This window comes from Astyanax mexicanus, chromosome 5 (assembly GCF_023375975.1).
Source record: "Astyanax mexicanus isolate ESR-SI-001 chromosome 5, AstMex3_surface, whole genome shotgun sequence".
In the NCBI taxonomy this organism is placed as follows: Eukaryota; Metazoa; Chordata; class Actinopteri; order Characiformes; family Acestrorhamphidae; genus Astyanax; species Astyanax mexicanus.
Genome location: NC_064412.1, coordinates 41057832 through 41072500, shown reverse-complemented (window position 1 = coordinate 41072500; position 14669 = coordinate 41057832). Strand labels below are relative to the sequence as shown.

General features: G+C 38.3%; 1 protein-coding gene across 1 annotated transcript in view; it reads left to right on the top strand.

Moving 5' to 3' along the window:
- The window catches only part of bmpr2a (bone morphogenetic protein receptor, type II a (serine/threonine kinase)), a 59258-nt gene that overhangs the window by 148 nt on the left and 44441 nt on the right, over positions 1 to 14669 (top strand). Inside the window, exon 1 of the mRNA XM_049479061.1 lies at positions 1 to 801. This exon is cut by the window's left edge and continues 148 nt beyond it. Within this exon, the coding sequence (XP_049335018.1) occupies positions 729 to 801 (73 nt within the window). The 5' untranslated portion in view covers positions 1 to 728. The remainder of the gene's footprint in view (positions 802 to 14669) is intronic.

The window sequence follows — 14669 nt, the reverse complement described above, 5'->3', positions numbered from 1 at the left end:
GCGGCACGCAGACCATGCGGTCTGTCCGGCTAACCTGGCGAGAAAAGGCTGAAATCTGCCTGGACAAAGCAGAAACGTGGGGCGTGCGGTCAGTGTGATGGTTAGACTCGCAGGCTGGTATCTGAATGGGAGCAGCAGCCTGAGATTTATCGCTACCGTCGGGGTTTCTCATCAGAACGGCCTTTGGGGGCGCAGGAAACGCTGGATATCGGTTTAATCAGAGATATATCTGCTTCAGGAAACTGTGATATAGTAGTTTATGAAGAGGTATTATTTGAGGAAGTTGTGTATTGTATTTAGTTTGAGATACGGTAACTTGTTAGTTAGCTAGCTAGCCACTTTTTTTTAAAAGCATCTAGGCTTTTAATTCCCTTATTCAACAAGGGGGAAATTGGTAAATACATTATTTCAGTGCTCTGACATTTTCTGAAGACTCCAACTACAAGGCCCTCAACATAGCTCGTTATTTAACGCAGATAATTATCTAGTTAACCAGCTGTCTGTCTCTGTGGAGTATTTTATTTTATTTTTTAAACCTTTTTTCCTGGTATTGAGCTCCAGTTTTTCTTCAGTATGGGCTTTTTTAATGCAAGACTTCTTTTTCTTCAGAAATGTGTCCAAAAGATTTTTGACAAGTGACTCACAAAGGTTTAACTGTAAAACAGGAAGCTGAACAAATTAAAACCAGCCTTTTGGTTGTTTGAAGAGGAGAAATTAAGCAGAGAAACATGGCAGTGGATGGCCGGATAACAGTCTTCGATATTGGACTGTTTGCTTTGGTTCTCCTCAGTCCTGTTGCTGGTAAGTTGGACAGCAGTTTTTTACATTATGCATTAGTCTTGTTTTAGTGTAGCTCTGTCACCATTATTGTTTTTTTTTTTGGGACGATATATTGGCCCTGAAATAAAATGCAACAATATTATTTTAATTTTACCAAAAAAAGTAAATCAAATCATTTAAGCAACTCATTATTTTCCGTTTCATATAGCTATAAAGGCCATGTAAAAGGCCATGCACCAGGAGCGACATAAAGTTATCCAAAAGCAGTGTGTAAGACTGGTGGAGAAGAACATGCCAAGATGCACAAAAGCTGTGATTAAAAACCAGGGTTATTCCACCAAATGTTGATTTTGGAATACTTAAAACATTATGAATATGAACTTGTTTTCTTTGCATTATTTGGTGTCTAAAAGCTCTGCATCTTTTTTGTTCTTTCAGCCATTTCTCATTTTCTGCAAGTAAATGCTAAATGAAAATATTTATATTTGGAATTTGAGAGAAATGCTGTCCGTAGTTTATGAAGTAAAACAACAATGTTTATTTTACTCAAACATAAACCTATAAATAGCAAAATCAGAGAAACTAATTTAGAAACTGAAGTGGTTAATTAGGCCAGCACACCTCTATTCTTTGAATAAGGTAAATTATACATTGTTTAAGGGATTCATGAGTTAATCACATCTAGGGTTGGGCGGTATGACGGTATTTCGGTATACCACGGTATATAAATATGGTGACGGTATTGTAAAATAGTGACGGTATATTAACCACGTGACGTTCCAAACCTGAACTTTGAAAAACAGGACGTTTAAGACATTCTGCGCATCCGCAATGAAAGAGCAGTAGGAGGGGTAAGCAGTTGGAGCTCCCTGATTGGTTATGGGGTGGGGATTCTCACTGAGGAGATCATACAGCAAAAACTCAATAAACTCTACAGGTTTCACTAATTTTCACCAAAATTATCGCCACAAATTTGTGCTGGAGTGGCAATAAAACCCCAACAAAAAACAACCAACCACCGAAATGATCAGATTTATCAGTTTATCCTGCAGTGTGGGGTGTTCTGGTGTGAGTGTGAGTTACTCGGTGTGAGTTACTCACAGCTAAAGTTACAGCTGAATCTCCTGTTTTTCTACTTTCTCTCCTTTTTATCTCCTTCACGCGCATATTCTAATCCCATACAGAATTCTGCAGTTTTCTCAGGGTTTTCTGTCGTTATTTCGAGGCTAGCTCGAGCGCTGTAAATATAACTAATTCCGCGGACCGCGAGGCGCTGCGCGCTGCACCGCGTTGCCGAAATCTGACCCCGCAGAATCCGGCTCCCCTTCGCGAGCAGAAACGGCACAACGCCACCCGTTATTAAACTGTTGTAGTGGAAACAGCGCTTATAATTAAATTAACAAACACGAAAATTAGGGTATTCAATCTGTAATTTCAGTTAGTTTTATTTTTTTCTTTTAATTACCGTTTTTATTAGTTTCAGTCAAGGAGAACTTTCACTTTCAGTTTTCATTATTTCGTTCGTTTTAGTTTAAAAGAATACTTTGTTGCTTAGGTATATGGTGATTATCAGGCCATAGCTTTATATAAAACAAAAATAGCATTAAAAATTAGATGACTACATAGACTATTTCCTGGAGCCTGGACTCCACCCGAGATTTTCTTTTACTTTCCTCGGGCCGGGTCGGGTGGATTAATGGGTGCGCACTTCGCGCTTCTTCTACTGCCTACGGGCTGCATGACCTGCAGTCTCTCAGCCTGCCAGTCAGACTACAGTGTCAGCAGGTAAATCACCTGCGTTTTCCTACAGGACAAACCATTCAAACATGCGAATGAGCTCTCTACACCGATTAAAAAAAATCACACAGTGCCTGTCTGGCTTAAAATAGTTAGATACAGCTATTAAATGAGTAAAACAACATTCATTGAAAAGACCAATGAGTATTTCTGTATACTAAATAAGATATAAGGCAGCAACAAGCTAGAAGCTAAGCTAATAACTGCATTTAATAAAAAACTGAAAAATAAATATGAAATGAAAAAAATAATTAACTTAACTAATATATATAACTAATATAATCTAACGAATTCTAAAAAATCAAAACGAAATACTGTACACACGGGTACAAAAATAAAATAATATCCATAAAAACGTAATCTGAAGACGGTATGGCGGTATGAAAATGTTCAATACCGCCCAACCCTAATCACATCACAAAGACACAGACATAACCACAACATCCCCTACATCACCATAAGCTGTTTTGAGTTAAGACCATTTTGTTTCACTGATGTAATAATAATATAATAGCATAATAATGCAATCGTGCTCTTTGAAAGAACAATGGCGGTATTGGAATTAGAGGTGCGCCATATCGCAATAATATCATCAAAAATTCTGCCACAATACAAATACTCCATATTGTGATATTCTTGAAAGCATCTATTTTGTATATATTTTACTATTTACTGTATTTATTTTAATTGTTTGTTTACTATCACTAAATATGCATCATTTTTGTTTTGTGGTAGATTTTAGTTGTTACATTACTTTATTTGTGTTACATTTTATTTCTCCAAGAATATTATTTGTGCACAAATACCCTGAAATATTGTAATATTATTTTGGAACCATATTGCTCACCCCTAAATGGAATTTAGATATAGACATTTTATATACCCCAATGCTTATTCTGATTTGCTAAGATAAACATAATTGACAATATTGAGGTCAGGAAAAGAAAAAACAAGTTTTCTTATTGGCCACAATAAGTAAGGAAAGTAAGGAAATTAAATCAAATTGATAATATATTTTCCAATATTGACATAATGTCCCAACCCTAGTTTGGTTATCACCAACAAACAGTGTAGCATAGCATGGCAGTTTTTAATATTGTAACAAAAACTTTTTTTCTGTAATTAATTGTTTACAGTGAAATAAATAACTCAGTTGGTAATGGTTAGTTTTTAGCTGACTGTTTTAACTGTACCAGAGTGTATATAAAAATTTCCATTCTAGGCCACTTTAAACCCAATTTCACACCTGTTGACTACCTGCAGTGTGTTCAGTTGGGCTATGGATTGCTTGGTACCTGTCAGTTACCTGCAGTATGGTCAGTTGGCCATGTTGAGTCAACAGCTGGGCTGTTGATTACCTGTCAATTACAGTATAATGCGCTAGGTTGTCCATTGCTTGTTGACTAGTTGGTCTTTCAGTTACATAGAGATTAGCAGCAGCAGGTCAGTTGGCCGTGACCGTTACCTGTCGATTACTTGCGGTATAATCAGTTGGACTGTCCATTGCTTGTTAAAATCAGTTACCTGCAGTATAATGACAGGGTGTCTGTGGATTCTTAAAAAATTAAAATGTTTTTAAATGTGTTTAGCTAAAAAGACAGTCATTTGTCTTAAGCTTATCTCCCAAACCAAATGTCTTAAAATTGACTTTAAAGCAGACTCAATTAGCATGACTCTAGAGGTAAGAGAAGTATACATGCAATAAAAATAAGTTGGGCAACAAAGAGTTTCATTTTTGATTGAGCAAAACTCTTGATTTGTGAATACAGGGTTCAGGAATCACAAGCTTACTATAAATTATGTAATTTCTGCATATTCTGCACATATATAAATTAGAGGTGTGCCAAAAAATCGATTCACATAAGAATCTTGATTCTCATTTACTACGATTCAGAATCGATTTAAAATGTCCCAAAATCGATTCTAAGGTCCAATCCCATTTCTTCCCTTGGCCCTACCCCTCACTGTAAGTTCACACTGCAGCGGCACGAAGCGTTTTTCGCTCCGCCTCCCACTGCCCAAAGCGACCGTGGCCGCTGCAGTTTGAACTTACCGTCAGACCCACACAGAGCGTAGGTGTATGAGAATCACCGGTAAGATGGCAGAACAAGCACTATATTACCTTAGATTAACGTGTAGTTTTAATGTTTTATGGCAGAATGCTTCATAACAAGCATAAAAAAGATCGCTAGTAGTTAGTTTCCGTTTCTGTTAGCTAGCTAACTAGCTAACTTTCCAGTTCCACCTTAAATAATGCAACAGGTGGCAGCGGGCTGCAGCATTTAAGGCGGAACGGAAAAATAACAATAAGCTAATCAGAGCTAATTTCAGCTCCTCATCACAGAGGAATTAAGGAATGGACAATATGAATTAATTTCTCCACCTCCTGCCCCCTTTCTGAAGAAATACAACGACCTTAAATTAACTAGTTAATCAGCAGCTGCTCCTGAACTTTAGCGCTCCACTGCTATCATCACATCAGCCCAGCAGCGTCACCTACACACCACCGCTAGTAGCCTGGTAATAAAGCAGTGTTATTTATTATTTATTTATTGTTCATTAACGTCATTGTGATATCCCAGTGATTCCTCTGTCACTGAAGACCCACATTCCTGCACATTTTATTGTTTTTGTAACACATTACCTTCTCCAGGACCAGTGTATATTATGGAGGCTTTTTTTCAATAAGATTCATAAGCCAGAAGCAGAAATTTTTATAAATCAAATCGTTTTGAATCAAAAATCGATTTTGAATCGAATCGTGGCCCCCAAAATCGGAATCGAATCGAATCGTGAGATAGTAAAAGATTCCCACCCCTAATATAAATATATAAATATATAAATGCCCCTCTCACAACAATCACACTGGGGTTTACATTCTAGGCCCGAGTCTGCTCACATCATCACAAGCCGACTTTTGTTTTGAACAACAGTGCACTTGTACAATAGAGTGATAGATTTTTACTAAAGTTGTGGCTTCTTTGGAGTCTTTTTGGGCATGGGAATACTTGGCACAAACACAGAATCACTGATTATGCAACCCAACAATTTTCTGTAAATGGTGCTGCACGTTTAAAAAGATTTTTACAGAGGCAGCAGGCGTCTTGGAGTGGTGGATAGTGCTCACACTTAGTCTGTAACGATTAGTTAATATAATCGTCAATGTCGATTATTTAAATTTGTTGACTACTAATTTCATTGTTGACTAATCGTTAGTTTATAACAGTACTGCAGTACACAGAGTGCAGGAGACAGAAGCGCAATGGGGGATAAATGAGGTAAATGGCTCACTCTATACTCAACTTAGTCTGTGTCTCCAAAAGTGCCCAAACAACAGATTACATATTTAATGACTAAATATGAGTACTTTCCACATTTAAATAACATTTAGACATTTAAGTGCCTTTTATATCTCATGTTCAGCTGTTTAGCTTTTATAATTTTTGGAGATGGAGGACATGGCAGAATTAATCCCAGACTAATCGACTAATCTATAAAATAAAATAACCATCAGATTAGTCGACTACCAAAATAAAAATTTGTTGCAGCCCTACCCACACTGGATGTTTACTGTGCTCACCTCTTTAAGATTTGAGATAATTGCCCACACTATGGTCAGTTGGTATTTTAATTACCTAGTGATTAGCAGCAGCATGGTCTGCATGGGCTGTGAGAGTTACCTGTTGATTACCTGCAGTATAATGAGATGGGCTGTCCATTGCTTGTTTAGTACCTGCTGATTACCTGCAGTATATTCAGTCTGCCTTTCGGTTACCAGCAAAATAGTCAGTTGGCCACAACCTGTTGTCACCTGTTGACCTTTCAATAATCCAACCATTACCAGCAGTATGGTAAGTTTGGCTGTCGGTTTCCTGTCAATTGACTGCAGTATGGTGGGAACGCCTCTCGATAATGTTAAATGTCTGTTCCATTAGATCTGAAAACGTATTGTTTGTGTGTAATAATGGGGTTGGTCAGTGCTGCAGGATTGAGGGATGATGAGTAATTGACTACTTAGTACTCTTATTAGATATGTTTGCATATTATCGGAGAGTGTGTGTTAGTGTGTGTGCCTGTAAGAGAGTGGGTATGTGTCTATGTGTGTGGTCTGAAGTCTCTGGTCTGTTATATCAGCCCCAGAGGTGAAATGGGGCTACTGAGATAAGGCCTGCATTATCCCCCCTTATCCCGCCCAGTACATCATTATTTTCCTTTTGTCCTCAAGGCTGGGCAATATAAGAAGCCAACAAATCTGCTAATATTTTATTATATCTTTCCATGGAACAACACTATAGAAATAAAACAGTACAGCAGTACAGATTTACTGTCCTCTAAAAATAACTCAACACGGCCATTAATGTCTAAATAATTAGCCAACACAAGTGAGTACACCTCACACTAAACATGTACAAATTGTGCCTAAAGTATCAATAAATTATATGGATTTCGCCAGGGCTGCACAGGTTGCTTCTGGATTCCTCTGCTCTCCTCCACCTTCTGATTGAGGATGCCCCACAGTTGCTCAATTGTGTTTAAGTCTCAAGACAAACTTGGCCAATCCATCACTTTTATCTTCAGCGTCCTCAGCAAAGAATATCATAATTGTTTTACATATATTCAAAAGGATTTTACACAAGAAATATCATATTGTAGTATTATGGCTTCTGTACTAATTTATTTTAAAAAGAAGGTGTATAGAGGGGGAGTTGTGTGTAAATGGTTTGTTTTTGGAGAGATGACCTTCAGAAGACTATAGTCTTGTGTTAAATAAGTTGTAGAAACATAGAATTGTAATTAAAGGAGCAGCATGACAACTTTATTTCACTGTGTCAAACAACATAATCCAGTTCAGTTTACTGAGTCAGCAAAATACTTAGTTAGGTACACACATTGATATTTATTTTTTTAAATATTGGGGTGTATAAAAATAATGATATATCAAAGTATCACAATATTTTGTTTTGCATTACTGTTTATCTAAAATCACAATAACATTTTTAATCATTAGTTTAGATGTAAAGATTGATATAATGATATATCAAAGTATCACAATATTTTGTTTTGCATTACTGTATATGTAAAATCACAATAACATTTTTTAATCATTAGTTTAGATGTAAAGATTGATATCAGACAGTTCAGTTCATGAGACAGTTGTTGATGTTATGTGTAAGCTCCTCCCACTAGATAGCAGTGTTGTACTCTGTCATTAGATCTCAAGGTCCTAATTGGATAAAAAGTAAACATTTTTTCACTCAGATTTTATAAATATAATGGTGTGTTTTTTATAGTATATCAGTTTATAAACAATAACAATATATTGCAACATATTGAATCATAACCACAGTATCGTGGTATGGGTCTTAACGCCAAGTTCTTACGAAAACACATCCCTATTAAATATACCGGGTATCTAGATATGAGTATTAGTCATATCTCCCCTATCTGCACAGCTCCAGAACCCACCCACACTTCCAGGAGGAGGTGCAGGAAGGCCAAGCATTGTTACAGATGCAAATGATGTCAGCGGCATGTCGGAGGGAATGCAGGGTGACCTCTTGCCTGGACAGGAGGAAATGAGTGCGTGAGAGCACGGCGAGAGAGAGAGAGTCAGCGAGGGGGCAAGAGCTCTCGAGACAAGTCCTAAAACTTGGCCCAAAGGCAGAGGGCGTGGCGGAGGGACAGAAATAGTAAGAAGGAGATCTGCACAGTAAACAGAAGAGAGAAAGTCCTACTCCTGCTACCAGGCCTGTACTGTCCCTCTGGCCAGCTTCCAGTAGAGCAGTAGAAGTGAGAGAGGTGGAGGGGGGTGCTTTCAGTAATGCCTAGGGATGAGCTGAATATTTGGCATAATATAATTCTTCTGCAGTGGGCTGGGTGGTATGGTGAAAATAAAGTACAGTATTACGATATTTAAGGATTTTTTTTTACAATACATGATATCTTATATTTTTACACAGACAAAAAGCATTTTAATAAAAAAAAATAAAATAATAATATTTATAAAAATATTTATTTATTCTGTAGTACTGTATATAAAGAGATATACCAGGGTTGGTGGATGGTTTTCCTCCAGTTTTATTCAATTACTGTTCTGCAGTAAGTTCTGTAGAAATTATCTTGTGTGCAGCTAGACAGCGGAACCCACAAGATCTTGCGAATTCACACAGAATCACATGATACAGCAGAATATACTGTCTATTAAGAGAACCATAAAAGGGTTTCCATTTAGAGGAGTAGCAGAACAACTGTAGACAGCTCTGCGTATCTACAGCAAAGGCTCTGAGGTGCTGCAGCTGTGACGGAGCCAGAGTGCAGACACAATGCATCTGGTAGCCGCAATTATAGACGTAATATACATAGACGCCTCATAGACTGACGCCGCCTATTGTAACTGATGTATCAGCGAGGCCGCCATATTGGATGGGTCTGCAATGTGTGGCAAGCGCATTTATATAGTACCGAGGAAGGTGTTTAATACACCTATAAGTAGGCCTGGACAATAATTCGATATCGGTATTTATCGCGATAAGAAGTGTTTCAATAACGGTGATATCATTTTTGTGGCATATCGATATGTATTATTTACAGACAGGCGTTTTTTAGCGGGTCAGTTCACTGCAGCGCTGAACTCAATCAGCCTCCGTAGCTGGGCTACGTCAGTGCGTGATGACGCAATCATACAGGCACTTAGCCAGATAGGGTAAGCTAGGCTAGGCTAGACCTGGGTCGACCTCCGCTTCGGTCCGCACCTAAAATCTCCCGCGATGAAGCGAAACCGACCCTAACCGAGCGGATCTCAGCTCCGCTCCTCTCCGCACCTAAAACCCACCCGCGATGAAGCGAAACCGACCCTAACCGAGCGGATCTCAGCTCCGCTCCTCTCCGCACCTAAAACCCACCCGCGATGAAGCGAAACCGACCCTAACCGAGCGGATCTCAGCTCCGCTCCGCACCTAAAACCCACCCACAACGAAGCGAAACCGACCCTAACCGAGCGGATCTCAGCTCCGCTCCTCTCCGCTCCGCACCTAAAACCCACCCGCGACAAAGCGAAACCGACCCTAACCGAGCGGATCTCAGCTCCGCTCCTCTCCGCTCCGCACCTAAAACCCACCCGCGACAAAGCGAAACCGACCCTAACCGAGCGGATCCCGGCTGCGCTCAAGTTTTTATTTTGCTACATGCAAATAAAAGTGAGCATTGATTTATTCTGACATTTTTTATTTCTTAAGTATTATACAGTTTTTGTGAGAGGAGGCTTTCAAGACTTAAATTTAAAATTTCAGACAGTACTGTACAGATTTCCATTGCAGGGATTCTTAGCAGGCCTTCAACATATTTATATCGATATCGAAATTATATCATATCGAGCAAAATTAAGGAATATATCGTGATATAAATTTTGGCCATATCGTCCAGCACTACTAATCACAACTCTACCAAACTACCAATTTTTACCTGATTTTTATACAGCCAAAAGACGTGTGTATATTTCTCTCTCATGAGACTTGAGTAGCACTACTGAGGTATTTTTTAAATTAAAACTGCACTCCAGAGGTAAATGTATTAAAATGTATTGCTGATGTGTCTGCTAGGGTATATTAATGGCCTGACGTTCATTCCGATTCGCCTTAGATTACGGGAGTTAGTGAAAACAGATGAAAGGCGCCTGACCTGAAAAACTCAGAACGAGCTTCCACTGCATATTGTGTGTGGATGTGTGTGTGTGTGTAAGAGAGAGAGAGAGCAAGAGAGAGAGCGTGCTGTTATTTTTTGCCCACTGGCTTGGTTGTGGTGGTCTTCTGGAACAGTTACTTTATGCAGAATGTGTGTGCATGTATATATATATGTGTGTGTATGTGTGTGTGTGTTTGTGGCATCTCCCTTCTGGCTAGTTTCTCATCTATGAATGTATTTGTCTTCTGAAACAGTTCATTTGTGTGTGGAGTGAGGGGTCACTTTGCTCTGGTCTGTTACTGCTGTACGATCATCTTCTGAAACAGGAATGCTGCAGATGTGTCTAAGACTGAATGATTATACACAGTGATATCAAAATATTATGACCACCTCCTTGTTTCTACACTTACTGTCCATCTTATCAGCTCCAGTGATCATTTAGACTCCCTTTATAGTTCTATCATTACAGACTGTAGTTCTTCTGTTTCTCTGAATACTTTATTATTATTCTTTCACAGTTTCCCTTAATGGTCAGGACACCACAGGAGAGATCACCACAGAGCAGCTGTTATTTGCTTTGGATGGTGGGTCACTCTCAGCACTGCAGTGACTCTAGCATGGTGTTGGTGTGTTAGTGTGTGTTGTGCTGGTACAGACACAGTGTTTTAGACACCATCAGTGCCGCTGGAATTTAAAACACTGTGTCTACTGATATAAAGTTAGAGACAGAAGCTCATCTGTGCTGCATAGTTTGTGTTGATTATTATTTAATCCTTCATCATTGATTACAGTAGGCTGAGGTGTTTAAAAACTGCAGCAGCACTGCTGTGTCGGATCCACTCATACAGCACAACATGGTTTTAAAGCTCTGGTGAAGTGGCAATGTCGGTGCTTGTGAGGCTCTTGACATTCTAACAGCACCCTACATGTCTGCTTCACCAGAGCTTTGTGTGTGTTTGTGTGTGTGTGCTTGTCCATGAAGGACTACAGACTGTTACTGTATGCCACAGGATTTTTTATGCGTTGTGTTGCCATAGAAACTTTGAATCATGAAGCCTTGATCTTCATTTTACAAATGAATCCAAAATCACAAACACACACACACACTGCGTATTTCCCGTGTTCTGCAGTTCTGCTGCCTGTTTTAGTGGAGCAGATGGGTGAAGGTATGGATGGATGGACAGATTAAAGGGGGAGAGGAGGCTGTGGTTGGCTGCAGGCTCAGACTGACTGTAAATTTAGGTTGTCTGTGTTCCCTCATTCTGTATTTGAACTGAAGCACATAAGTGGTTCAGTTCAGCGATACAGCTCATTTATATAGGTGAGTTTAGTTGTTCAGTATCAAAAAAAGATCTGCTAACAAGATGCTAACAAGAAAAAAAATGACAAGGCCAGTTTAGCTATATGTCTGTTGGCTGCATAAAGAATTACATTTGCTATATTTCATGTAGCATGTCATGTGACCCTGCCTAGTAAAGGACGCAAGCCATGCTTCCAGAGCCTTAAGATGTAGGTTATATATTTACTAGTGGTTAGATATGAAGGACTCTCATGGCTAAAGCAGGGATAGCAATGCTAAGTGTGCCAACGGCTAATGGAATTGCAATGCTAATGGCTTGGGCGCAATGCTAAAGAGACAGCGGTGATGCTAACAGCCAGACAACTAGTCTGTGGTAAACCTCTTAAAGCACTTCTCAGATGGGTGAAGGGTGTTCTGTTGCAACTAGGGGTGTGCTATATCCTATCATACATCGTAATATCATCATTTATATATAATATATCATTTTTGAATATCCTGAAAGATATTATACCCCGAAATATCGTGCCACATCACCTACCTCTAATTATCACATCAGGGTACTACTTTTTTGCTGTTTTTGGCAAAAGAAAAATTCAGACTGTTCTCATTTCCCATTATATATTCTAATTTTATATCTACTAGAGTATCATTCCTTTTACTTCTGTCCTGAATATATGGAGATATTTTGAGTGCATTATTAGTATCATGAGATTCTGGATCATCTATTTCTCAGTTAGGGGTGTGACATATTATATAATTGTATACAATTATACATTTTAATTTTTAATTTTTTGCAGTAATGTATTCTTGAAATAATTTATAATTTAGTGTATTGTCGGTATCGCAAATATACCATGAAATATCAATATTTTAGGTCCATATCGCCCACCCCTAGTTGCAACTAATAACTATTTAGTAGCTGACTAATCTGACAATTATTTTTTCGGTTAATTCATTAATTAAAATTATTATTTTAATGGCAGCTTTTTTCGGCCATATTTTGGCTTCACAACGCCGTAATGAGAGTGAATGGGGACGTCCTGTCCATACTTATATACAGTCTATGGTATGAACCCATTACCCCTACCATGAGGTGTATTGCGCTCCCTCACACGTTAATAATGCATCAACAATGATTTTCTGTGAGACAAATTTTCATAGTCAACGTTGAAGACTATGTCGACTTATCATTGCAGCCGTACTCCTCAGAGGGCCTGCTTTAGCTAAGATATTGTGCCACATTATGAACATATTTTAGAATATTTTAGAAACTAGAATTTCATTATTTCTGTAGGTGGGTTATAGTTATGGTTATCACCGTGTGTTTTAAAGCAACTCCCATCTCAGCTATTTATACTGATTTCTTGTGCTGTGCAAATCTGTCATGTGTTTTACAGATGTCCTGTAGTACAAATACAATATTTCACCTACACATTTACAACTAATCCCATCTAAATAGTGTCTTGGACATGTTCTTTGGGATGGTAGTGATGTGATCCTTCACTCTCTCCTCCATCCCTTCTCTTTTTCTCCATATTGGAGCGTGTCCGTGCCACATCAGATGACTCATCCTCTGCTCATCCTGTCAAATACATAAATACACACAAACAGGCACACACACATACATGCTCACATGCATGCAGCCTCTTTTAGCCAGATGCGTGTGCTGTGCAATTGTTAGCCACATCCGATAGACTGTTCATTATTCTGATATGTCAGCTAATATCAATGCTCCCGCTGGATAACTGCTTGTTAGGTTGATGTGTCAGCAACTATTAGAGTCCGCTACTGGCTCCACCTCTTATAGGGAACACTGTTGTAGGCAGTGTGCCGTGTGTTGTGTGTGTGTGTGTATGTGTTGGGAGGGCTGAGTTTGTGTGTGTGCGTTAATGTACAGTATATGACTATACAGTATATGTGCATCGTTTATATATCAGGGAGAGTGGGAAGATTTGTGCCATTTTTACTTAAAGTGACTGTAAAGCGAGACCATGACAGAAATGCTTCCAACTAAAATATGTACATATATTTCAGGATGTGGTGCATCATTTTGGATCTGAAATGTAATATTTAAGAAATACAGTGCAGGGTAAATTGTGCCTTTGGAGAGAATACATTGGGATAAGAATATATTGATCTGAGAAACTGTAATGCTATATGAAAGCAATACTAATTCAATAAAAAATTACTAATTTAAGGTTTATTTAAAGTTTACAACAACATCAAAGGCCAATTTGAGCATATCTTTTAATTCCTCCCTGACACACCTTAATTCCTTTGGACACACTTTCTGATTCAATGTTTTTCTTTATTTATTTATTTAATTGATTTTCTACATTGTGGATTAATACTAAAGAAATGAAAACGACTAAGAGACACATATGGAATTCCGTAGTAAACAGTAAAAAGTGTTAGTCCTCCAAAAGGTCACACACATGAGCACACAAGGCCTAACAAACCAATCACGTCCTAGCAAAGATTAAACGTTTATTAACATAATTAGCATATTTCTTAATTCCTTCCTGATGAATGGACTTCCCCTTCTCTACTTCTTTCACTTCAGTATCACTGATATGTAAAATGTAAGAATACAATGTACAATTACAAAAAATATGTTTATATGCTCTTATATGCCCTTTGGCACCCATTACCCCAACCCTACCATTTTGGAAAAAAATGCATCATCCAGTAGGTTTGGGTTAACATCATGCTAGCTGTATTGAATCATAGTGTAGCTTACCAAAGCACTAAAACAAAATGTTTCCGTGTGAAATGTTTTCAAACTTGTCTTTACCTGTTCAGACCCAACAATCAAAAATCTTTGATCATAGAATTTTTACTTTAAAAGGCAAAAAACAGTTTTAACCTGAATGTGCTTGAAATGTAGAAATGTACTGACTTTTTAAAAATGTCTGGTCACATGACCAATTTTAAGAGACTTAAGAATGAGTTTCTTTGATTTTACCAAATTGAAAACCTCTGGAATATAATCAAGAGAAAGATAGATGATCAGAAACCATCAAACCAAGCTGAACTGATTTAATTTTTGCAATAGAAGTGGCATAAAGTTATCCAAAAGTAGTGTGTAAGACTGGTGGAGGGGAACATACCA